The sequence below is a fragment of the Panthera tigris genome, chromosome C2, assembly GCF_018350195.1.
Source record: "Panthera tigris isolate Pti1 chromosome C2, P.tigris_Pti1_mat1.1, whole genome shotgun sequence".
Classification (NCBI taxonomy): Eukaryota; Metazoa; Chordata; class Mammalia; order Carnivora; family Felidae; genus Panthera; species Panthera tigris.
The window spans coordinates 4,632,113-4,655,594 of NC_056668.1; the positions used below are offsets into that span (position 1 = coordinate 4,632,113).

Genomic DNA, 23,482 nt, shown 5'->3' on the forward strand with positions numbered 1-23,482 from the left:
GACCTACCCCGGTTTCAATAACCGCATCTGCGCGGCAGAAGGGACTGGCTTGCAAAGTGCTCTTTTGGCCTTTATTGATCCCTGGCTGCGGGCGCTTGCCCGAGCACTACCGTCTACCCACTGGGAAGGGAACACTCATCCACAGGGTTAAATCTGCACACTTGAGGGGCGCCTGGGTGGCTCAGTGGGTTGAGCGTTCGACTCTTGATTCCAGCTCGGGTCATGATCTCACGGTTCGTGGGTTCGAGCCCCGCGTCGGGCTCTGTGCCGACAGCTCGGAGCCTGGAGCCTGCTGCGGATTCTGTGTCTCCCTCTCTGCCCCTCCCCTGCTCGTGCTCTCTCTCTCTCTTTCAAAAATAAATAAACATTAAAAAAAACTTTTTTTAAACATTGCATCCTGGAATCTAATGTGAGTACACACGTCTCTCAAATGTTGGCTTCACTCTGCTGAACTTTCTCCTACTGTCTCTCATGTCTGCAAATCCGTGATGAAAACCAGAACTACCCCAGGGGAGGAAAGCCACTAAAGACACAGCTGAGCCTCGAATACGAGGTTCAGAGCACAGGGAGTGTGCTGCACACGCGTGTTCTGAGCACAGGGTAGGTGTGGGGACACCAGGTACGTGTCGCGACTACAGCCTGCAGTGTGAAGAAGACGGAGGGCTAAGGTTGCTGTGCCACCCAGATACATTTTTTTACGTATTTTTAATATGCATTTGCACTTTCCAGAAATGCGAGTCAACCCGGGGAAGGTGACACTTTTGGGGGAGGGACAACTTTACCAAGATTCTTCGCCTGTTTGTTGAATCATGTCACCAACCCAAGCCGCTCTGGGGGTCCGAGTCCACTTCAACCCCCCTTCTCCCCGTCTGCACTGGCTGCTGCAAGGCCCCCGGGGATGCTCACAGCCTCGTGTGCCCCCACCTCCCAGCCCTCCCCCTGCAGCCGACCCAGAGTGTGCACAGACCAAGGTACCGACCACCTCTGTCCACATGACCACTTTCCATCCTCCCCGTACGGTCCCGGGGCGTCTAGACTTAACATATGCAGGTAAGCGATACTGCCTTTCCAATTCATTCAGGGCATTCCCAAATACTTGCTAGAAAAAGGGGGTGTGCCAGGGCTGAAGGTTCAGGAACTGTTGACCTAGAAGCTTGATCTTGGACAAGTCTCTTGGCCTCCTGGGCCTCCTGTGCTACGTGAATAAAATCAAGGTCTGGACCAAGTCCAAGTCCTGCTCTAGGACGAAACGGTCCAGACTGAGCAGCTGGGGGGAGAGGATGTGGATGGACGGCCCGTCAGAAGGGGAAAGGGCAGAGGGTAGCCCCCAGCCCCGTGCACACGCACGCGTGCACACACATACGCCCCCCTGCTGCGCATCTGTGGCTATAGCAAAAGCTCTGGGGCACCCACAAGTCTTCTTCTGTCATAAACGGTCACTGGGTGGGAAGTTCGCCCCGGAATTTCAGTAATGACAGGTTCTCGGTGCACGGGGTCATACACTAAGCCACAGGCTCTTCGAAGGACGGGCCCACGGGGTATCTGGTGGCCCCACGAGGCCTGCCTAGCACCTGCCACCACTGCTCTCCAGCTGTGCCTACAGAGGACCACATCTCTTGTGCCACCAAAATGGAGACCGAGCTGTGGCATCGGGAGAAGACAGGCGGGCACTTCTCCCACACGGGGCGACGTCTCCTGCCTTACTATCGACGCCCACAGTTTTCTGAAGCTTCCCAATTGTTATTTTCCCTCAACCAAAGTTGGGGGAACAGAGACTGTGGACGAGGAAAGTGAGCAGGGAGGCACGTAGAGGACGGGCAGCAGGGCACTGAATGTGGAAGCTCAGGGTCTGGCAACGGCTCACCAGCCCGAAGAGCCAACCGCATTCCCCTTGTTTGTTTTCTCTGTTTAAGGTTAAATTTTAGGGTCACAAAAAGAGATGTGAAATCGAAATGTGCATGGCATTTGGGCAGCAACGGCACCCAGAAGACGGCGACTCTGACCCCGTGGGCTCCTCTGGGGCCCAACGCTGCCACGAGGCCCCGGGGGCCGTCCCGGGAGCCCAGCGGGGGCTGCCCGATGCCATCCAGGCTCCACACTGTTCTCAGGTGCCTGCCCCACAACGGCAGGCTTGGAGCCCTGTCCTCAGGCCGAACGTTCTGTGCTCCTTTCTAAGCGAGTCACAGAAGTGGTCCCAGTGAACCACACCTTGACCACCATTGAACTTCGGGACAGCAAACGTGGGTCTCCGAGCAAGCCCAGGCCGCTGCCCGGAACAGCCTCACGCTGATGCCTAACGCTCCCCTCCCGGCTCGAGCCCCTGCCACATCAGGACTAGAGGGGCTCGAGGACCGTCAGAGGACGGTGTGCTGTCTGCAAACCGGGTGTGACTACAAAAAGGCCAGCTGACTCAGATTTTTATCAAGTCGATGCCAGGAGAAGGCACCACAGCTGGTAGGAGAATCCTCCTGTGGATTCCCCTGGCAGGAGTTCATACCTGTGTGTACACGCATACCCAGACAAGTACACAACTCACAGGAAAACACACAACCATATTCTCACAGCGAGATCGACACATACACAACCGTGTACACATATGCAAATATCTACATACACACAGATGTCTACACATGCACACAAGGGACCCACAACCATATGCACGTATGCAAATATCTACATACACACAGATGTCTACAAACACACACACAACCATATACACAAATACACAACCATACAAACATATGCAGGTATCTACACATAACACAAAAACATATGCATACACATAAATATACAATAATCATAGACACATACAGATATGTACATATACACAGATGTCTACACATACACAATGATACACAGTCATATAGACACATAAATATACACACAACCATATATACATATGCACAGATATCTATACATATACACAAATATATACATATACATACAACCATACACACATATGAATATACACACAACTATTTACACATATGCACAGATATCTGCGCATATACACAAAGACAATCATATACACATACACAGATATCTACACATCTACATACCCACAGATATATACACAACCATATACACATACACACGAATATACAATCATATGCACAACTATACACACGTATGTAGCTATCTACATATACAAATAAATATTTACATACACATAAATATACACACATACATACACAGATATCTATACATATACACAAATATATACATACACAGATATACACACACCATATGCTCAAATATACATACAACCATATACACATATGCACAGATATCTACACACATACAACCATATACACTTACACAGGTATCTGTGCATCTATATACACACAGATATACACACAACCACATACACATACCCACAGATATATACACAACTATATACACATATACGCATATATAGAACCATACACACATACGCAGATATCTACACACACAAATATTTAGATACATATAAATATACACACAATCGTACACACACGATATCTACATACACACATGTCTACACATACACACAACCATATATGCATGCACAGATATCTACAAATACACACACAAATGGACATGCAACCATATACGTATACACACAAATAGATACACAACCATACACACGTATGCAAGTATCTACACATATACACAAATACGCACACAATTATATACAAATATCTACATATACAGATGTCTACAAATACAAATACACACAACCACACACACAGACGAGTACATACAGAACCATATACAGATATCTACACCTACACAAATATATACACACAAATACACACAACCATACAAATGTCTATACATACACAGAAATATGTACACACACACACAAATATACACACAAATGTCTACACAAATAGATGCATGCACACAGGTCTACATATACACAGATATCTAGGCATACAAATATACACGCAGATGTCTACACAGACACACGAATACATACATACACAGACCCCCCCCTTTAAACAACACAGCCTTTCGGCTTCTCTTATGCCAGTGTCTGCTCAGTATTCACGCGGTGCCCCGAAACCCTGCCGCGCCCAGCCACGCGCCCGTCACTCACCTCTCCGTGTCAAAGTACGAGTCTATGTAAGAATGCGGGGCACCTGCCACGGCGAAGTTGCTGCTTCCAGTGTCCACGAGAATCTGCAGCTTTTATTTTGAAGGGGAAAAAATAGAAACTATCAGGTTACTGGAAGAAGGCAGTGTTCTCGAAGAATTCTTTCTGAAACTAAGCACCAAGAACAAGGTATTGCTTGGAAAAAAACTTGTATCAATGAGAAATTTGTGTTAAAAGTCGTTATGAAATTGAAATCTGAACAGTCCATTAAGAAGCTAACAGCAGGGAGGGGCACCTGGGGGGCTCAGTCGGTTAACTGTCCGACTTTGGCTCAGGTCATGATCTCACAGTTTGCGGGTTCAAGCCCCGTGTCGGGCTCTGTGCTGACGTCTCAGAGCCCGGAGCCTGCTTTGGATTCTGTGTCTCCCTCTCTTTCTGACCCTCCCCTACTCACACTCTGTGTGTGTGTGTGTCTCTCTCTCTCTCGAAAATAAACATTAAAAAAGATTTTTTTAATACACAAACCTTAAAAAAAAAAAACTGCTAAGAAACATAAGCTATTGATGAGATAACCCAGGTGGGTAAGTATTTACCTAGAATTCTCTCAACACTTACACAGCTGCTCTGGGAAAAACCCTCAGTTTTGCCAAATCCAGTGTTTTCCACGCTTCTCTCACTTGACCCCCTCCCTCAGCAGAATCTTGCCCAGTCAGCCACTCTGTCCTGGAAATACGGTGTTCGTTCTGGATTCCGGGACTCTACGCTCCCAGTTTTCCTCCGACTTCCTGCCTGCCCACTTCAGTCTCGCTGCTGGGTGCCTCTCCTCTGCCCCGTGTGCGGGAGTCCCCCACAGGTTGGCCCTGCGACCGCCAGGCACCAGCCACACTCGCCCCGTGGCAGCGACCTCATCAGTCTCACGGCTTTGCCCTCCACACGCCCGTGACTCCCCTACATCTCCCACGCGGGCACCCCCAGGCCTTCCCCGCTCAACACCTCCACTTGGATGCCCAACAGCCATCCGTTAGGGGTTGAAATGTGTCCCCCAGAAAGTCACACCACGGTCCTAACCCCCCAGAACCTGTGACTGTGACCTGACTTGGAAATAGGGTCTTTGCGGATGCCATTAAGATGAGGTCATTAGGGTGGCCGTCATCCGACAGGACTGCGGTCCTTACAAGAGGAAAACACCATGTGAAGATACAGACACACAGGAAGAAGGCCAGGGGACAGGGGCAGAGACTGGACAGAGGCAGGTGCAGCCAAGGGGCACCAGAGACTAACGGCCATCACCGGCAACCAGCAGACGCAAGGAAGGACTCGACCCAGAGTCCCAGAGGGAGGGCGGGCCGGCCGCCACCTTGACCTCAGACTTCTGGCCTCCAGACTGTGAGCGGAGACATTTCTGTGTCAGACCACCCGGTCTGTGCTTCACTATGGCTGCCCCAGGAAACAAACACACTGTCTCACGTCTGACGTGTCCAGAACCGAGCCCCCGGCACCCCCAGGCCTGCGGCGTCCATAGACTTTGTTGCCATTTTGTTAACGGTGGCTCCGTCGCGTCAGCTCAGGCCAGACAGCGTGGCGACACCTTCACCGCTTCTCTCCCCCAGGCCCCACATCCAGACCCCCTCCTCCGGGCTGTATTCCGCGCCTGCCCGTCTCTCGTCACCTCTGCTGGGACCAACGTGGCCAGTGGCGTGACCGTCTCCCGCCTTTCCCAACCAGCGTCCCCGTCTCCTCCCTCGGTCCACTCCACCCAGTGGCCACCGTGACGCTACAAAAGTGTAAGTCAGAGTGCACCACCCCCTGCCCTCCCTGGGCTCGACAGCCTCAGTCCTCACACCGGCTGCCAAGTCCCCGGCGCCCCGACTTCACTCCACCCCCACCATGCTGTTCCGTGGACATTCCAGACTGGGGCCGTCCCTGCCCCCCGACCCGCTGCCTGTGCCGAAGTGGACTGCCCTCCCGGGGGGACCCAGGATGTGGCGTGCCCTCCCGGGAGGACCCGGGTCACGGAGTGCCCTCCCAGGGAAGCCGCAGTGCACATCCCCCCATGTCCTCCAAGGCCTTACTCAACGGGCACCTCTCAATGTACCCTTCTGAATGGCAACTCCCTGCCTCTGCTGGGCACCCCCTTCCCTTCCTCCCTCTGCTCCCATGACGCTCATGCCCTCCTGGGGTAACAACAGCAATGGCAGGCATCTAGCAGCACCTACTATGTGCCAAGGACTCAGCACCTACTATGTGCCAGGGACTCCTTACAGCGCTGCATAGACACTAACGTGTTGAACCCTCACAAGGGCCTTCTGAGGGCAGCGTCGACACCCTTATTCACAGATAGGGCAAGCAGGTGCAGAGGGGCTGACCAACCTGGTCACACGCGGGTGTGTGCGTGGCAGGGCCGGGTCTGAACCCACGCCGTCTTACTCCAAACACGTTATTTTAACCCGCCTACCCACTTCCTGGCTCTAGGAGCTGCCCATTTCCCCTTCACCCCATTAGCGTGTGAGCTCTCAGGCAGGGATATGTGCTATTTTGTTCGCTGCTCTGTCCCCGTGCCCGGAACGGGGCCAGACACAGAGCAGACGCTCAAATATGTGTTGAGTGAACAGCTAAATGATTCTCAAAGGTTAAAAAAAAAAATCAAAGACACCAACTTTTCCTTTGAAAGACAATACAGATTCGGGAAAAAATAAACAAGGTACAGTTGGGGCGCCTGAACGTGCTGTGGGCAGGCTCCGTGGAGGCCCTGTTTTAGGCTGCCAGGCAGACAGCAATTCTGGCTCCCGCTTCGCCGATCGAAGTGCCCTGGCCTTCCCCTGCAGGAGGCTGTGGAAATGGCCGGGAGTAACGACCCGTCCTGGGAGCACCTGCCCTGGAGCCGTGGGCACAGCGAATGCACTGCCCACGTTTTCCCAAACAAGAGCCAATTCTGTGACCTCAGAGGGTGCCCTTTCCCAGCACTGAAGATCCCATCCATGACACTTGGCGGAATGGCGGGCAGATCTGGGGCCTGAGGCCTGACGTGACTCTAAAACGTACTGAATAACGAGATGATAAAAATCACTCGATACGCCTTAACTTCAGGAAGTGAATTCTGCCCTTCGTCTGCATCTACTAACACGGAGTCACTGGAAAAGGTGCAAAATCTCACTCCCCTACAGAGAGGAGATGTCAGACAGCCTGCAGTTTGAATAAAAATCATCTGGTCCCCCGTTCAAGCATGTGATGCCCAACAGCCCCGAGGCTGTCGCCAAGTCTGCGTGTACTTGGGCTGGACCGGAAAGGAGCTGCAGAGACCTCGAGTGCCTCCAGCAGTCAGGGCAGGTGCGCCCGGGGGAGGAGTTCGTGCGCAGGTCAGCCGGGAGGGCCGGATATTCCTACAGGGCAGAGCTCTCCGCTCCCACTCTCAGTGTCAGTGACTCAACACAACATGATCCTCAAAGCAGGCTTATCAGAATCTCTGTGCAGGTTTTTAAAAAGTCCCTTCACATTGGGGCACCTGGGTGGCTCAGTCAGTTAAGCGTCCGACTCCGGCTCAGGTCATGATCTCCAGGCTCCTGTGCGGACAGCTCGGAGCCTGGAGCCTGCTTCCGATTCTGTCTCCCTCTCTCTCTGCCCCTCCCCCACTCATGCTCGTGCTCTCTCTCTCTCTCTCTCAAAAATAAACGTAAAAAAAATTTAAAAAATAAAATAAAAATAATAAATAAATAAACGTAAAAGCAATCCCCTCAAAATCAGTTCTTTTAAGACAGGAACCCATCCCACATACGTCCAACTCAATACATTTTTCCTAATCCTATGGCTTCCCATGTCCCATTTCCATTTTGATCCTGTAGTTTACGTTTTCATGGAGGCCTCACACTCAGGATGGCTGATGAAATCGTCGGCCGCTGATGACTGGGTCAACCTCCAGCCCGTCTGCCCTCCCGAGGCGAGCCTGAACTCCAACTCTCCTCCCAGGTTGGTTCCCCGTCCCAAGAGCAAGCTCATCAACGTCACTCAGGTGTGGGCGGACGGGGGCTTGCTCTGAATAGCAGTCCTATCCCTGGGGGAGCTCCTCGGGTTTCAGGAGCTCTGCCAGGAACTGGACCAAGATCAAACATAGATTTCTTCTAGTAAGTCGCAGTATCACATATGGCCAATGTGAAAACAGCAAAGGATGGCACCTTTACCCATCCTGGGAACGAACTGCCAAAATGCAACCTGTCAAGCACCAAGGCTTTTGTCCCAGCAGCAGACACTGGGTCCAAGCTGACACACGCTCAGCCGTGCAACACACGGGATCCCGCTTCCAGATTTAAATGGTTCCGGAGGACAAGAAGAGCTTCTCAAGTTGCTTGGAGGAAAGCAGCAGAGAAACAAAGGAGAAGGGTAAAACCCCAGGACTCCTTCATGAGGCCAATCGGGGAATTCGACACCTTTAAAAACAGAGAGTGAGGGGCGCCTGGGTGGCTCGGTCAGTGAAGCATCCGACTCTTGATTTCAGCTCAGATCATGATCTCGTGGTTCACGGGTTCGAGCCCCACGTCGGGCTGTGCGCTGACAGCGCGGACCCTGCTTGGATTCTCTCTCGGCCTCTCTCTCTGCCCCTCCCATGCTCATGCTCTCGCGCCCTCTCAAATAAATAAAAGAAGAAAGTGTGGCAAGACCTATCAATCACCCGAAAAATAAAACAAAACAACAAAAAACAATTTCACAACAGTGAGGAATACTTCATCTGTCATTAAATCACAGACGAGAAAACTCTAGAATCCTGAACATGAGCATCCTCCCTGCCCACACTCATGGTCGGTCAGGAAAAGCGTGCCACCTTTATGAGCGCTTCCGGGTCTCCACGCACCCAGCCACCCAGCAGGAAAGGCCGGCTGCCTGGGGGCATCCCACCTCCACACCGAGTGCTTTTTCACAACAAGCGTGGTCAGAGGCACAATCGCCTAGGAGAATTTCTGGGTAGACATCCACCCCCCAACAGCCTCCGCATCTTACCAGAACTTTCACACACCCCTGCGCTTACGTCTACCCCAACAAACAAAGCCCTGTTTTGCAGAGGCAGGGGGACACGAAAGCAGAGAAAGCTGCACCAGAATACAGACTCCGTTCTTTTACGCAGCCGACTCCTAACCGTCCAGGCATCTGGTACGACCCTCTCTTTCCCAGCGAGTTCAGCAGGGCTCAGCTTGCAAGAAAACTCAATTCGAGTCATGGCTCGGCAAAGCCGGCCACCTCAGTCATTTCTGGAGCAAAGGATCTGAGGAGAGAAATCACCCCAATAAATGAGGCAGTCCAAAGTCAGGCAAGGGACGGATGTCCAGGGAAACCACCGTGGGTTTGTGTTGCAAGTAACGTCTCTGCACAGCAGCAAGCCGACACTTTTTTCTGTGCGACGATGCTGGAGACAGACGTCGTGTGTGCTGACGTCCCGCCAGAGCTCCCCTTTTGGGAGGAATCCAAGCCACAAGGGAAAAAAGGTAGTGCCACCTGCCCCGTGCCTCTGCTCTGCAACAAGCTGAACCTCCGAGGCTCAGGGTACCGGTTTCTGAGCCTCACTTCACGCATTCACACTGCCTTCTGCGGCATCCTTCATCCTGAACTTCCAAAAGCATTTTCTGCCTCCTTGGGTTCAAGTCCACACACCCATGATGGTCTAAACCCCAGGACGCTCAGCCCCATCAAGGGACGTTGAAGATGCAGACAGATTAACATTTAAAAAAAAAAAAAAAAAGGTCCAGAACTGCAGGAATTAACAGGACAAATTTTTTGTCACTCCGTAAAAGCAATAAAAACTCCAAACACTCCCTGGAGCCACTGCCCTGTGCCTCCCAGCACGGCCAGGCATCACTGAGCTAAACTTCCGTCTCGATTACAAGCGTGTAAGCAGCACAGGCAACTACTGACCAGTGCCCCTGGAAGCTCCAGAAATATTACCTTCCTAGTTTTCCCACCACAGCCCTCCTTTCTCATCCCCCCTGCAGATACTTCCCTCCTCTGTGCTCTTGGAAACGCCGTACACGTTGTTCCTAGGAATTCTGTGTCCCCAGCCCCTGGTGCACCATTTCCACACTGGACGGCGCCCCCACGGTCTTCTCCAGGGGACATCCCAGCACGGGGCACCCTGCAGGGGAGCAGGGCCTGGGTGGGATTCGCCGCTTCGGCCCCAGTACCTTGGACAGCGCCCAGGGCATCTTGGCCGCTGGAAAGCCGTGAACAAGTCGCTGCGTATTCTGGGCAAAAGAAACTTGTTTATTCATTTATAAGGCAAGTCTGTATTCCACACCCACCAATAATACGCAAAATATCAAGAAGGCAAAAGATCTGAGACCGTCTATTCTAGAAGACGAGAGAGAAGACGTAGGAGACTCCTACTACCCCTAAAGCAAACACTTTCCCCTTTGGCGTGTACTTCTTCAACGATATTCTCCAAGCCCAGCAGCCCCAGCTAAACCCGCGCGATGCCATTCTACAAAATAATCCTGAAGCAAGGACACCATTCGGCACACTGGTGGGTGAGGACTGGACAGGTTTCGAAGTGTGAACAGCCAGTGTCTTCACGACAATGTGCTTCTGAGCCACTTTGCTGAGCGGTGACAGAGCCCCGGATCCAGGGGGCCCCACCTCTCACAAGCCTGCATCTGGGCAGGACTCCACCTCGCTGCCTGTGCCTCGCTGCTCCCTGGTGCAGACTCTCAGTGAGCCAGCAATACCTGCTTGTGCCAATCACACATGCAACTCTCTGCAGGAGGCGGGAAGACTGAGGTCAGTCCTCGGTGCCACCACCACAAACTCCAGGACATCCCAAGGGACCTCTGGCCAAGGACTGGTTCCAGAGCAGTTTGAATCTAACGGGTTCTTCAGGACATTCCCTTTAGGAGTGTCCTTGGGGACAGTCAGGACTTTATCCTCACACCATGGACTGCCTAGACAAAGCTCACTCATTTTTAAAATGGCACCTGCTGTGGGGTTTTATTTTCCTCATTGTGTGTTGGTGTGACGACAACAGGAGTCCGGGCTGTCTGGGTCTTTACTGGCCTTCCTTTTCTCCAAGTAGCTTTCCTTTCAAAGAGCTTGAAAGTTGCTTGAGGGCAAAACAGATTTTCCTGCCTCCTTTTGTCATTCCCCACAATGACTACCTCAGGCATCTGCTAATCAGCTGACCTGTAGGGGTAAGAACACACCTGGGAGAAGGTGCACCTGCCAAGAAGCTGGAGGGAGATCGAGATCAAACTCCTGATATGTGTGCGCAAAGTATCTAGGTTTTCTAGAAATGGCTAGGGTGGGCTCACTTCATGTCCCAGGTGCTCTACAAAATAACCACACGTTTACCTCTTAAATATCCAAGGATAACCAATGTTAGAATCAAGATGATGGGGGCACCTGGGTGGCTCAGTCGGTTAAGCATCTGACTTCGGCTCAGGTCATAGATATCATGGTTCATGGGTTCCAGCCCCGAGACGGGCTCTGGGCTGACAGCTCGGGGCCTGGAGCCTGCTTCGGATTCTGTGTCTCCCTCTCTCTCTGCCCCTCCCCTGCTCGCACTCTCTCTCAAAAATAAATAAACATTAAAACATTTTTAAAGGAATTAAGACAACAGCAGAGGTTCTGGTGCCCTCTCATGTGCCCTGGTATTTACTGGAGCTTCCGGTACATTCTCTAGCTGCAGCAGCAAAGACCCTTCAAGCATCCAGGGCGGCATGAAGTGCCAGGAAGTGAACACAGCATCGGATGGCCTGAGACCTCCACCTGCCGGCTCCTCACCTGGACAGCTGGACAGCGCGCTCTGCCGCCTCCCAGAAGTCCGGGCTGCCCCAGACCCAGCTGTTCCCTGCAGTCACGGGCTCCTCCCTGCCTCACTGCCTTGCCCCCACCAGTGTCTCAGGGCAGGGAGAAACGCGAGAAGGGTGACTCCGGCAAACCTTGCCTTATGTACCCCAGAGACCAAATATGCTTAAACTCAGAGACCCTGAACGGAACGAAAGCCAAGTGTGGTCAGGAAAGCGAAGAGCCCTCCAAGACGACCCACCTGACCGTTCTACCACCAGCCGAAACCTACATCCAGACTGTGCGTGTCTCCCACTGTCTGTCCCTCCTTAATCTTCTGCTGATGCATGGGGCAATCACCTTGCAGAAAGTCATTTGCTCGTCACTGCAGGAGGGCAAAACATCGCGTTAAAGGAAAGAACTGGGTGACGCGTCCAGTTAGCGATTAGCAGCTGGAGATCTCTCAGATATCACTGTCTCTTTTTCAGCAGGTTAATAGATAGGAAAATGAGCAGATCGTTTAAATAATGGCTCATTGAACACAACGATCCCTAATTACATTAGCCGCCCATCTGCTGAAGTCGGCCGGCAAGCAGAACCCGCAAGCAGCGGCATTTTCTGGCCCAGCTACGCGGGCTGTTTGCCCACAGTTATTACGCGTGATTATAGGCGCTGATCTTGTTAACCAGGTTCTTTCTCCGCTTCGGTTCTGGAGATGAATCTCATTTACTTAAACACATCTTGTTGAAGAAAGCAAAAATAATTGCCACGCGCCATTTCTCCACAATCTAAAATTAAGGTTGTTTTATAAAGAACGGGGTGGGGGGGGGGGAAATCACTTTCAAAGGGTTCCACTTAACACAAACAGATGTTACCGAACTCAGCTAAGAGGAGCTTGATTATACGATTTATTCAGGCTCCGCGCTCACGCACGCTTGGGCTTTCACTACTGCAACGAGGCTCCTACTAGAAAAACACACGTCAAGGGCCACATGGATTCCTCAGCTCCTTTTGGAGGAAAAAAGAAACAAAAAAAAAAACCAGCAGTGAAGGTTTTCCACAGGGTGCTCAGGGCTTGGCAGGTTAATTCTGGCCGTACAGGTGGAGGTTAGGAGCGCGGGATCTGGGGTGCGGGAGGGTTGATGCGGGGGGTCCCTGTCTTAAGAACCGAAGTGAACCCCAGATCAGACACGGCTGATCTCCTTCCGGACACAGGAGTTGCGGCTCCCTCTGCAGTGAAAACCCATCCCCGGGGTGGTTTTACCGCAGGGAGGGAGGGTCCCTGAGTTTTGAAACTTTCCAGACACAACCCCCGCCCCGGTAGCAAGACTGGAGAGGCGAAGGGTGGGGGAGATTTCATCACACATCCAGAGCCCGGGCCCTTAATGGTGTCCACTCATAGGCTGCTGGCTTCAGGTTCATTTTCCGCCAACGGTCCCAGGATACGGTCCCAGGATACGCTCTGCACCTTCTCTAAAGCAGAGCAGCATGACAATACAGTGGCTTCAGGGTCTGTGACGCCTGGATTTGGGCGCCGGCTTAGCCTCCTACTGGCTGGCTGTGGGAGCTCAGGTAAATGACACACCCTCTCCGGGCGTTGGCGTCCTCATCCACCCGTGAAGCGGAAGGCTAAAGGCTGCTGTTCTGAGGGGCACCTGAGATCGTTCACGTGTGGTGCGCCCAGAATTGTGCCCTGCTCACCGGGATGTTTTAACTTCTCAAAGGGGTTGGAGCGACTCTGTCCGCCCTCGTCTGCGGGCTGACTTGCATCGCGGTGTATCAGCGCCAGAACTGGCACGGGGTCCCCAGCAGCCCTCCCCAGGGGGGGGCACTGCAGCCACTCCCCTGTAGCAGGCGGTGCCCGCGTGAACGTGGCCATGTGCTGAAACACCGGGGTGCTGGCCCGGGCGCCAGGAGCACCCACACTCGGCTCAGACTCTAAACCCCAGGGCCAGCGAGGCCGCTTCACTCCACCAGTCCTTCTTCCACACTCGGTCCCCTGGGGAACTGGGACCCTCCACCTCCTTTCCTCTTCCCTCTGCCTCCATTTCCACGAGTCTCTGTGTCCCGTATGTTCCACGCGCCGGACCTTTCCTCAAGCTGTTCCGCTTCCTCTGCCTCCTTGGGTCACCCCAGCGGCTTCGATGCACTAGCCCTGAGCACAGAGCTCAATAAAGGTTTGCTGAGTCAATGAATGAGTGGTGCCATCTGTACTCAGAGCTGGAGTCAGTTAACTTCCGCCCTCCAGATGGGTTTTCCTAGGGTCTGATTCCCTCAGGGCTTCGGGGGTTCCACTGGGCTCCCGGTTTCTCTCCCACGGCGCCTCTCGTGGCCGTCCTTACCCTCTGGGGCCACCGCGGAGTGGAACTCACACTTGGGTGATGGGTGATGGGTGACGGGGGAGGGGGGCTGTGGCAGGACCCACCGGGCCCGTGCCCCACCCTCAGCAGCCTAACCGCCCTTCGCACCTCAAGGCTAACCAGCAAAGGTGATGTTGGTGAACAAGATCCTGGTGAACAGCCTGCACAACTCTGAAGCTCTGAGTTCTTGCACACGCTTCTCCCAGCCAGCCCCCGGGAGCGCAGGAGGGCGGCAGAGAGATGGGCTTTCCCCGCTGATGGGAAGTCCACGTGACCTGGCCCCGCCCCCACAAGGCAAAAGAACCCTCTAAGCACCTAGGGTCTCAAATACCCTTTTGTCCCCCGTGGAAGACGCAATGGCGGTAGAGCGTGCGGGCGCTGCCCGGATTCCCCACTGCCCGGCTGCGAGAGGTCACCTGGCCTCTTCCCCCAAGGTCACGCCCTTCCTGGGGACAGCCACAGATAATGACGAGTGACACTGGATAACAAAGGCCTGGCCACGTCCGCCCAACTCGGGAGGGCTCTGCAGGGCCCTCCTAGTGCCCGAGTGCCCCGGGGCGGGGCAGTTGAGGCCCTTTGGGCTTCATCGGACCCTCTGCCCACTCCTGCTTCCTCGGCCCCTCGTGGATCCTAAGAGCACTACCATGAATGCCCCGCAGCTACACTCTGCTCAGAGCCTGCTCCTCGGAGCCCAGCCCACACCGGCCCTCTCGGCTGGACAAGTGCTCCAGGAGCACTTCTCCAAGGGCTTCCCTCTGAACAGAACCTCAGTAGGTACCTAAGCCTGGTTCGTAAATGGGGAGTCTCCAAAGCAGAGGCCTGGGCCTGTCTCCCAAAGCAGACAGAGCCAGATGCCTCCCCAAGCGTCAAAGGCGAGGGACAGAGGCCCCCCCAGTGAAGCGGTGAGATCTGGTCTCCACTTGGCCACTAGCTGGCTGTACAGTCACTTTTAAGTTCTATGCAGTTAAGTAATCGCTACACCCGACGTGGGGCTCCAATTCACGAGCCTGAGATCAAGAGTCGGAAGCAATTCCAGCTGAACCAGCCAGGCGCCCCGGGGAACAGTCCTCTTTGGCCCTGAGTTTGCTCATCTGTAAAACGGGAGGGAATAGTTTCAGCCTTCGAAATCTGTGCGCCTAAGTCTAGCTGTTGCCCACAGAATTCAGACAAGGAAGGACATTTGGAGCCTGGGTCTCCCCCTGCACACTGGGTGTGCCCCTGCACACCCCACAAGGCTGGGCTTCCTCCGGGCAGAGTTGGCCTAAGGCTCAGCCCCCGGCAGCCCGGACAGGGCATCAGCCTCCCGGGTCCAAGGACAGTTTTCATTGTGAGTAGCAACGGCCTCAGAGCGCACTTGGAAAGAGGCAACAGAACCCTCTAAACCCACCTCCAAGCCCTGAGGAAGCTGTGTCTGTGGGTTTCCGGCTCTTGCTCTCAGCCTCACCTATGAACGTGGTGTTCTAGGCCTCCGCCTGTGCTTTAGGCGGCAGAGACTGGAGACAACGTCGACACGCCAAGTCCTGGGAGTGGTCAGGCACGCAGGGCTGCCCTGACCGGTGACCAGCAGCGCCAGGGCCAGGATCAGGAGCCCATGTGTCACTGGGCTCACCGTAGCCGGTGTCAAGCCCGAAGAAGGGTGGGCTGTTGGCTACATCTTCGAGAATCAAAACAGTCCGGGGGTCTGGTTCTCTGCCCCTTGGACACAGAAGTCAAGCACAGACTCCTGGGGGCACTGCCATAAGCAGCCTCACATCGACCAAGCTTCTGGAAGAGCAGTTGGAAGCCACAACGCTCGCTTGTTTGCAAAGGGATATTCCGTGACAGGTGGCCTGGATGATTCCATTTGCTTGCCCGGCCCCTCCCTCTTGTAGGTAAACTGGGGAGGGGGCTGGGGAGGTGGAGGCCTCTCTTCTATGGAGATGTCACAGCCCTGGACACCTCCCAGGCTGGAGTCTCCCTTGGCCTCTGGGCTTATGTAAGCTACCTGTTGTCAGGATGCAATTACACTGACAGAGGAAGGCGGATATTTAAGCAGTCACGTGCCAGAGTTACAAGGCTAGACCTCGTTTACTGAGGCCAATGATAATAATGATTCTCTTTGTCATGGAGAAGAAAATTCACGCTAAATGGCGCTTTTTAAAGAAAGCACTATTAAAAAGTTCAAAAGCAGTGGCTGGCTCAGTGACTTTGGCTCAGGTTATGACCTCACGGTTCGTGGGTTCACGCCGCGCATCAGGCTCTGTGCCGACAGCTCAGAGCTGGAGCCTGCTTCAGATTCTGTGTCTCCCTCTCTCTCTCTGCTCCCTTCCCTACTCACTCTCTATCTGTCTCTCTCAAAACTACACATTAAAACAATTTTTTTAAAGAAAATCATTAAACAAAATAAAATAAATAAAAAGCTCAAAAGCAGGTATGTCCCATATTCGGGTGACTGTGGAGGGAGGGAAACTTCTATTTCCAGAAGGCAAGGTAGCCTCTTCCTTCCCAAAGAGACAACTAACCGCTCAGTCCCCAAAATCCGTTATAGGTTTCCAGGGATCTTAGGAGACATCGTTTTAGCTTAAAATCAGCCCTTTCTGCACATTTTCCGAAGGAGGTTAAGCAGACTCTCATCAAAGGTATGACGTCTTAACTCTCAAGATATTTCCGGAGTTTCACTAAATGCTCCCTTGTGCTCAAGAGTTGGTAACCGCAATTGAGAAGCCATTTCAGATCTAAACTTTCCGAAAACAGACACGGGATTAACTTCGCCCAGGTTCCCACGTTCAAGTACTGCCAGTTTTTACTCAACGTTAGGAAGAAAGACAAAGCGTTTACACTTTTACTGCAGCAACAGGCAAGACCGTCAAGTTACCGTTATTATAAAACGGCTACTTTTGGCCATTATTCTAGACAGTAAGAGTCATGTTCTTAATCGTGGTGAAATACACATAACGTTTGCCCTCTTAACCATTCTGGAGTCTGCAGGTCAGCGCTGTTACGTCCATTCCCACCGTTGTAACAGCCACCCCCCGCCGTCCACCTCCAGAACTTACTCATCTTCCCCAAATTGAAACTCTGTCCGCTGGAAACACTAACGCCTCATTCCCTCCTCCAGCCCCCACCACCCTACCTGCCGACGCTGGGACTCTGACTCTCTAGTGGGATCCCACAGTTTTTCTCTGTGTCTGTCAGGTTTCGCTCAGCATCATGTCCCCGAGGTTCATCCACGCTGTAACCGGTGTCAGAATGTCCAGAATGCCCTTTCTTTTCAGGGCCGAATAATAATCCACCGTATGGATATATCACATCGTGGTTATCACTCGTCCGCCAACAGACACCCACGCTGCTTGCACCTGTTGGCTATGGCGCTAAGGCTGCTGAGAACACGGGTGTGCAAATATCTCTTCGAAATTCTGTTTCAAGTCTTTGGGGAAGATTGTTTTTTCCGATAAATATTTAGTGAGCAGCTACCATGTGCCCGGGGCCACGGTGACAAAGAAGATTGGGTGTTGGTTGAGTGTCCCACTTTAGTTCAGGTCATTGTCTCATGGTTCGTGAGTTCGAGCCCCGCATCGGGCTCTGTGCTGACAGCTCGGAGCCTGGAGCCTGCTTCCGATTCTGTGTCTTCCTCTCTCTCTGCCCCTCCCCCACTCACGCTCTGTCTCCCTCACTCTCAAAAATAAACAAACATTAAAAAAAATTGTCTTTTAAAAACAGCTTTCTCTTTTATGATGGCCTTCAGTCTCTGCTGAATCAACTGTAGGACGGGAAATGAATGAAGCACACACAATCAGAGATTAATTACTTGAGGTTTATCCAATGAATTAAAAGTTTAATGTCTAAGTCCTTTCCCCTGCTACACAACACACTTAAGAAAAATAACTCCCTCTGTTTTATGATGCTGTTTGTCAAAGGTACTGTAGTCAATGTTAAGTGTGTGAAACACAAAAGAATGAGACTAGGGACGTGAAATGCCGACTACACAACCTGTTACTGTACTGTGAATAAACAGCGCTGAACTCGAGTTAAAACTCACCGGCCATGGGAATGCAAGCTGGTGCAGCCACTCTGGGAAACAGTACGGAGGTTCCTCAAAAAACTAAAAATAGAACTACCCTACGACCCAGCAATTGCACGACTAGGCATTTATCCACAGGATACAGGTGTGCTGTTTCGAAGGGATACAGGCACCCCCCGTGTTTATAGCAGCACTATCGACAATAGCCAAAGGATGGAAAGAGCCCAAATGTCCATCGATGGGTGAATGGATAAAGAAGATGTGGTATATATATTCAATGGAGTATTACTCGGCAATCCAAAAGAATAAAATCTTGCCATTTGCAACTACGTGGATGGAACTGGAGGGTATTATGCTAAGCGAAATTAGAGAAAGACAAAAATCATATGACTTCACTCATATGAGGACTTTAAGAGACAAAACAGATGAACATAAGGGAAGGGAAACAAAAATAATATGAAAACAGGGAGGGAGACAAAACAGAAGAGACTCCTAAATATGGAGAACAAACGGAGGGTTACTAGAGGGGTTGTGGGAGGGGGGATAGGCTAGATGGGGGAGGGGCACTAAGGAATCTACTCCTGAAATCATTGTTGCACTAGATGCTAACTAACTTGGATGTAAATTTTTAAAAAATAAAAAAAATAAAATTGAAACAAAAAGCAATAAATATAAAGATCCAAAAAAAACACAAAAAACCCTCACTGGCCAAACGGACTTGCCAGGTTAGCCTCACACAGTTTTATGAAAATACACGTTCAATACGATCATGGAAGTGCTTTGGAAGCAGACAGTGTGACTTAAACCCTAAGCGTCGCAAAGGCACGAAAGCCATCTAGCGACACTGATGCTTCTACGTGATGAGGGGCAGGGTAAGAATCCTCGTACTCAGCTTACCGTGGAACGGGACCGAGCCTCTGCAACGACACCTTCTCAAAATCGAAAGCATTAAGTCCGTTTTGCATCATGTCTTTGCACTGCTGTCTGATGGGCCCAAACCGGGAAGGTGTCACCCAGAAAGGCCATTGTTTTGGGTTTGCTGGCCTTTGCTAATTTCAGGCCAGCCATTTAAGAAACAGGCTACTTCTATGTGATTTGTAAAAGGCTTTGATGGTCTTTTCTTGTGAAACCCACGAGGGGAAAAAAGTGTTTTAATAGGCATATGGCGATCAAAGAGATCATTCTCCGCTAAAAAGATTTTTTAAAGCCCTTCCAAGTAAATTCCTCTCAGGAAAGACATTAAATCTCCATTGATCTCCACATTTTTACGGTGTCCAGATATTTTGAAAGAATGCTAACCCAAAAGAGAAGTGACAGATGCCTCCCTCTTTTGTCTCCACGCCAGTGAAATACAGATATTTCCCTAATTAGGGTACAGAACAGCCGCACACAAATCTTCCAGAACATTCTAGAGGCAGGAAAAACTAAGACTTGGCTAAAAAAGAATGCAACATACTAACCTCGGCAAGATCTCCGACATACGTGTGAGAGAACCCTTCTGTATGACATCTAAATGCCCTTGATGCAGCAAAGGTAGAGACAGATCCCACCCACCCCTCCCAACTCCCACCCACCCCTCCCAACAGCCACCACCACCCACTCAGGATGGCACAGCACTGATGCCCCAGACTCTCTTCCACATCGTCAGCACATCCCCCCAGGATCGCTCCCACCTGCTTACAAACTGGCTGTTCCATTTCCCATCTGGACAAATGCAACAACCCACAACTGTCTTCGCCTGAGAGCTTCCTACAACCGTGGCCCCTGTGCACCTGTAGGGAAACCCCTTGCAAGAGGTGACTGTGCTTGGGGCGCCTGGGGGGCTCGGTGGGGTAAGCGTAGGACTCTTGGTTTTGGCTCAGGTCACGATCTCAGGGTTCGTGGGTTCCAGCCCCACGTGGGGCTCTGTGCTGATGGCGCGGAGCCTGCTTGGGATTCTCTCTCTCTGTTCCTCCCCTCCTCTCTGTCTCTCTCAAAAATAAATAAACTTAAAACATTTCAAAGAAAGAGGTAACTGTACTTATTCACGGCTTCAAAGCCCTCTGCTTCCTTCTCTCTTGAACCACTGGGGACAGCTCTTACCCACATCACACGCCAAGACCAACCACTAGACCTCCCGCCCCTTGGCCATCAGGGCATTTGGACCTTTCCTGAGTCCCCACCTTCCCCCCCCCCACGACCACTTTCCTGTTCCCCTCCCATCCCCCTACTGCTCCTCCTCGGGCCCCCAGACTATTCCTCCTCACCTCCCCAGCCTCCAAGTTCTGGGGTGTCTCAGGGCCCGTCCTCGGACCTCACCTCTGCATCCAGGCTCACGCCGCGGGAGACCACGTCTAATCTCATGGCTTCACAAGGCTGCTCTCACGGTGACACTCTTGTGGAACGCCACGTGCATATTCAGCTGCCACTGAAGGGATCTCAATTTAGCATTTCCAAGACTAATCTCCTAATTTTACCTTCTTGACCACGTAGCTGCCAGCCACCTTTCCTCTTACTGACACACCGGCGTGCTCCACATGGGGCCTCCTGGGGGCACCTCCAACACGCAAGCACACATCCTCCTCAGGGCCTTTGCCCCGGCTGTTCCCTCCGCCTGGAACACCCTTCCCCACATACCTCACTCCCTCGGTCTTCAGGCCTCTGCTCCAGGGCTGCCTCATTGAAGACCCCTCCCCTGACCACCCCGCAGCACCCAAGAACAACCCCCCACGCCCAGCATGCCTTTGTCTGCGTTTCAACCCACCTTCCAAGTAGCAGCGTATTTACTGGATCGGTCTCTTCTCCCTAAATGTAACACCAGATGTACTGTGGCTGTGGCTCACTGCTGTACCCTCCGTGCCTGGGGGGGGGGGGTGCACCCCCCCAGGGGGGTCACATGACCACTGACATGTGTCGATGCGCATCAAATATCTGCTGAGTGTGCTTTGTGACAAGCGAGTTAGAGTAACTGCCTTACCAGTTAACCAAACTCGGACACCAGGCTGCATTTTATTGAGAAACATAAAAACAGAAGAACTGAATCTAAGGGGTCACCGTTTTGTCCACTGGAATCATCCCAGGAACCACTATATATAATCTCCAACCCAGAGAACAGAACTTGGAATCCATACCATTCTTTGAATGCTTATTTATTTTTAGGAGACAGCGCACGAGTGGGGTGGGGGGCAGAGAGAGAGGGAGACACAGGATCCGAAGCGGGCTCCGGGCTCCGAGCCGTCAGCCCGGAGCCCGACGCGGGGCTCGAACCCACGGACCACGAGATCACGACCTGAGCCGAAGTCGGACGCTTAACCAACTGGGCCCCCCCAGGCGCCCCTGAAGTGTTCCTTCTCTTTAATACAGGAAGGATGCAGAGGACACTCATCATCATGGGCCCTGAGTGACGTACCAAATGGCTGCATCACTCTACGGCACGCCGGAACCTAACGTAACACTGTGTTAACTATACTTCAGTAAAGAGCACCTGACTCTCGACTACGATCCGCGTCCACCGCACACCCGTGCCACGATACACACAACACTGGATGACAGTCCCCCCGCCCACTTATCACAAACGCCTGCGCAAACAATTCACAGTCAAAGTCGTCTTACGTGATTTCACTATTCCTTACGACATTAAAAACCACATGAAAGCCAACATCAGCCAAGACCGGATTTGTGCCTGATAAAGACCCGCACACTCCCAAGCACGCTGTCCTGTGCGGAGCACGGAACTGTTAGCATCCCCCGCAGGTTTTAAAACAATCAACTTTTAGGGGCGCCTGGTGGCTCAGCCGGTTAAGGGTCGGACTCTGGGTTTCAGCTCAGGGCGTGAGGTCACGGTGTCGTGGGTTCGAGTCCCGCGTCGGGCTCCGGGCTGACAGTGTGGGGCCTGCTCGGGACTCTCTCCCTCTCTCTCTGCCCCTTTTCCCTGCTCACGCTCTCTCCCTCAAAAATGAAGAAATAAACTTAAAAAAAAAACAAACAATCAACTTTTGGCGTTAATCACTAACAACAGGCCTAAAGGATGCCGGGAGAATATGGATTACATGCTTGCGATTGCAGAAACTGACACACTGTTTCTCCTCCGCTGTCAGAATGGCTAGGCCTCAGAGACGAGTGTGAACACACACTTGGGAAAAGCATGCCACCTCCCGATCTCCTGCTCTGATTTACACGGGAGCCCGCGGCCGTGGCCCACAGCTCCTACCCAGCACCCAGGCACACCTCGCAGCTCCCGCACAAAGTGGACGTTCGCACCGGCCGTTCTGTCTTAAATCTCCTCTCCCCGGAGGATGCCTCTGCCAGGTTTGAGATCAATGAGCTGCGAGACAGGCGAGACGGTAAGAGTCCAAGCTGAAAGCCTCATACGCTTAAGTGCCAGGCCTCGTACAAAACATTCCAGTCCTTCTGGTTTCAACTGCTCAGAAAGGCAGGTGGCTGGCTGGCCCCGGCCCCGGCCCCCGGATCACTGGCCATAAAAGAAGCCATAATTTTCTGATGCACCTGAATGTCACAATTTCTCCCAAGTGGATGTGTCTTGATTCGCGAAAAATAAATAAGCTTAACTCTATTAAATGTGCTTCTCCTGGGCGCCAGGGGCGGCTCAGTCATTAGCATCTGACTTTGGCTCAGGTTGTAATCTCACAGTCTGTGAGTTCGAGCCCGCATGGGTGAGCCCTTGCCCCACGAGCGGTGAGCTTGTGCCCTGGGTGAGACCAAATCTCTCCTTCCCTCTCTCTCTGCCCATCGGGGGATTCTTCCTCTCGCTCTCTCTCTGACCCTCGCTCACCTGCACCCTCTCTCTCAAAAAATGTTTCTCTTAAATCTGCCATTAGTGCAGTAAGAACACAGTCGTTTGACCTGTAGCGTGCTATCTTAGCATTCGCTGATTGAAGAATAAAAGACTTAATAAGAGCTGGGGTTTTTTATTTGTTATTTTGAGGGAGAAAGAGAGAACACCAGCAGGGGAGGAGCAGAGAAAAGGAGACAAAGAATCCCAAGCTGGCTCCGCACCATCAGCACAGAGCCCCATGCGGGGCTCGAACTCTCGAACCACAAGATCATGACCTGAGCCAAGAATGAGAGTCGATGTTTAACCGATGGAACCACCAGGTGCCCCAGACCTGTTTTTTATGGTCCAGAAAATAAAGCCTGATGGGATATCACAGCAAAAGAACATTTCTATCAGGGAAGGCCCGCCCCCCGTCCTCCTTCCTTGCCCGGTGACCAAGGGCAGTGTGGGAAAAGCGGGGAGACCTCCGGACGGCCACGTGCGCTAGGACCCCATCCTGCACTGGGACGGAG

General features: G+C 52.3%; 1 protein-coding gene across 10 annotated transcripts in view; it reads right to left on the reverse strand.

Annotated features, from left to right (window-relative positions):
- Nucleotides 1–23,482, reverse strand: part of BACE2 (beta-secretase 2) — a 94,301-nt gene that overhangs the window by 50,430 nt on the left and 20,389 nt on the right. For 7 of the 10 annotated variants that reach the window (XR_006222150.1, XM_042998938.1, XM_042998937.1 and 4 more), the window contains exon 2: nt 4,082–4,170. Coding sequence is in view for 9 of the 10 variants with exons in the window: in XM_042998938.1 (XP_042854872.1) it covers nt 4,082–4,170 (89 nt within the window). In the remaining variant the exon portion in view is untranslated. Of the gene's footprint in view, nt 1–4,081; nt 4,171–10,242; nt 10,285–12,128; nt 12,222–12,711; nt 12,791–23,482 lie in introns of those variants that run through there. The other 3 variants (XM_042998942.1, XM_042998943.1, XM_042998945.1) reach the window with 3 other exon arrangements.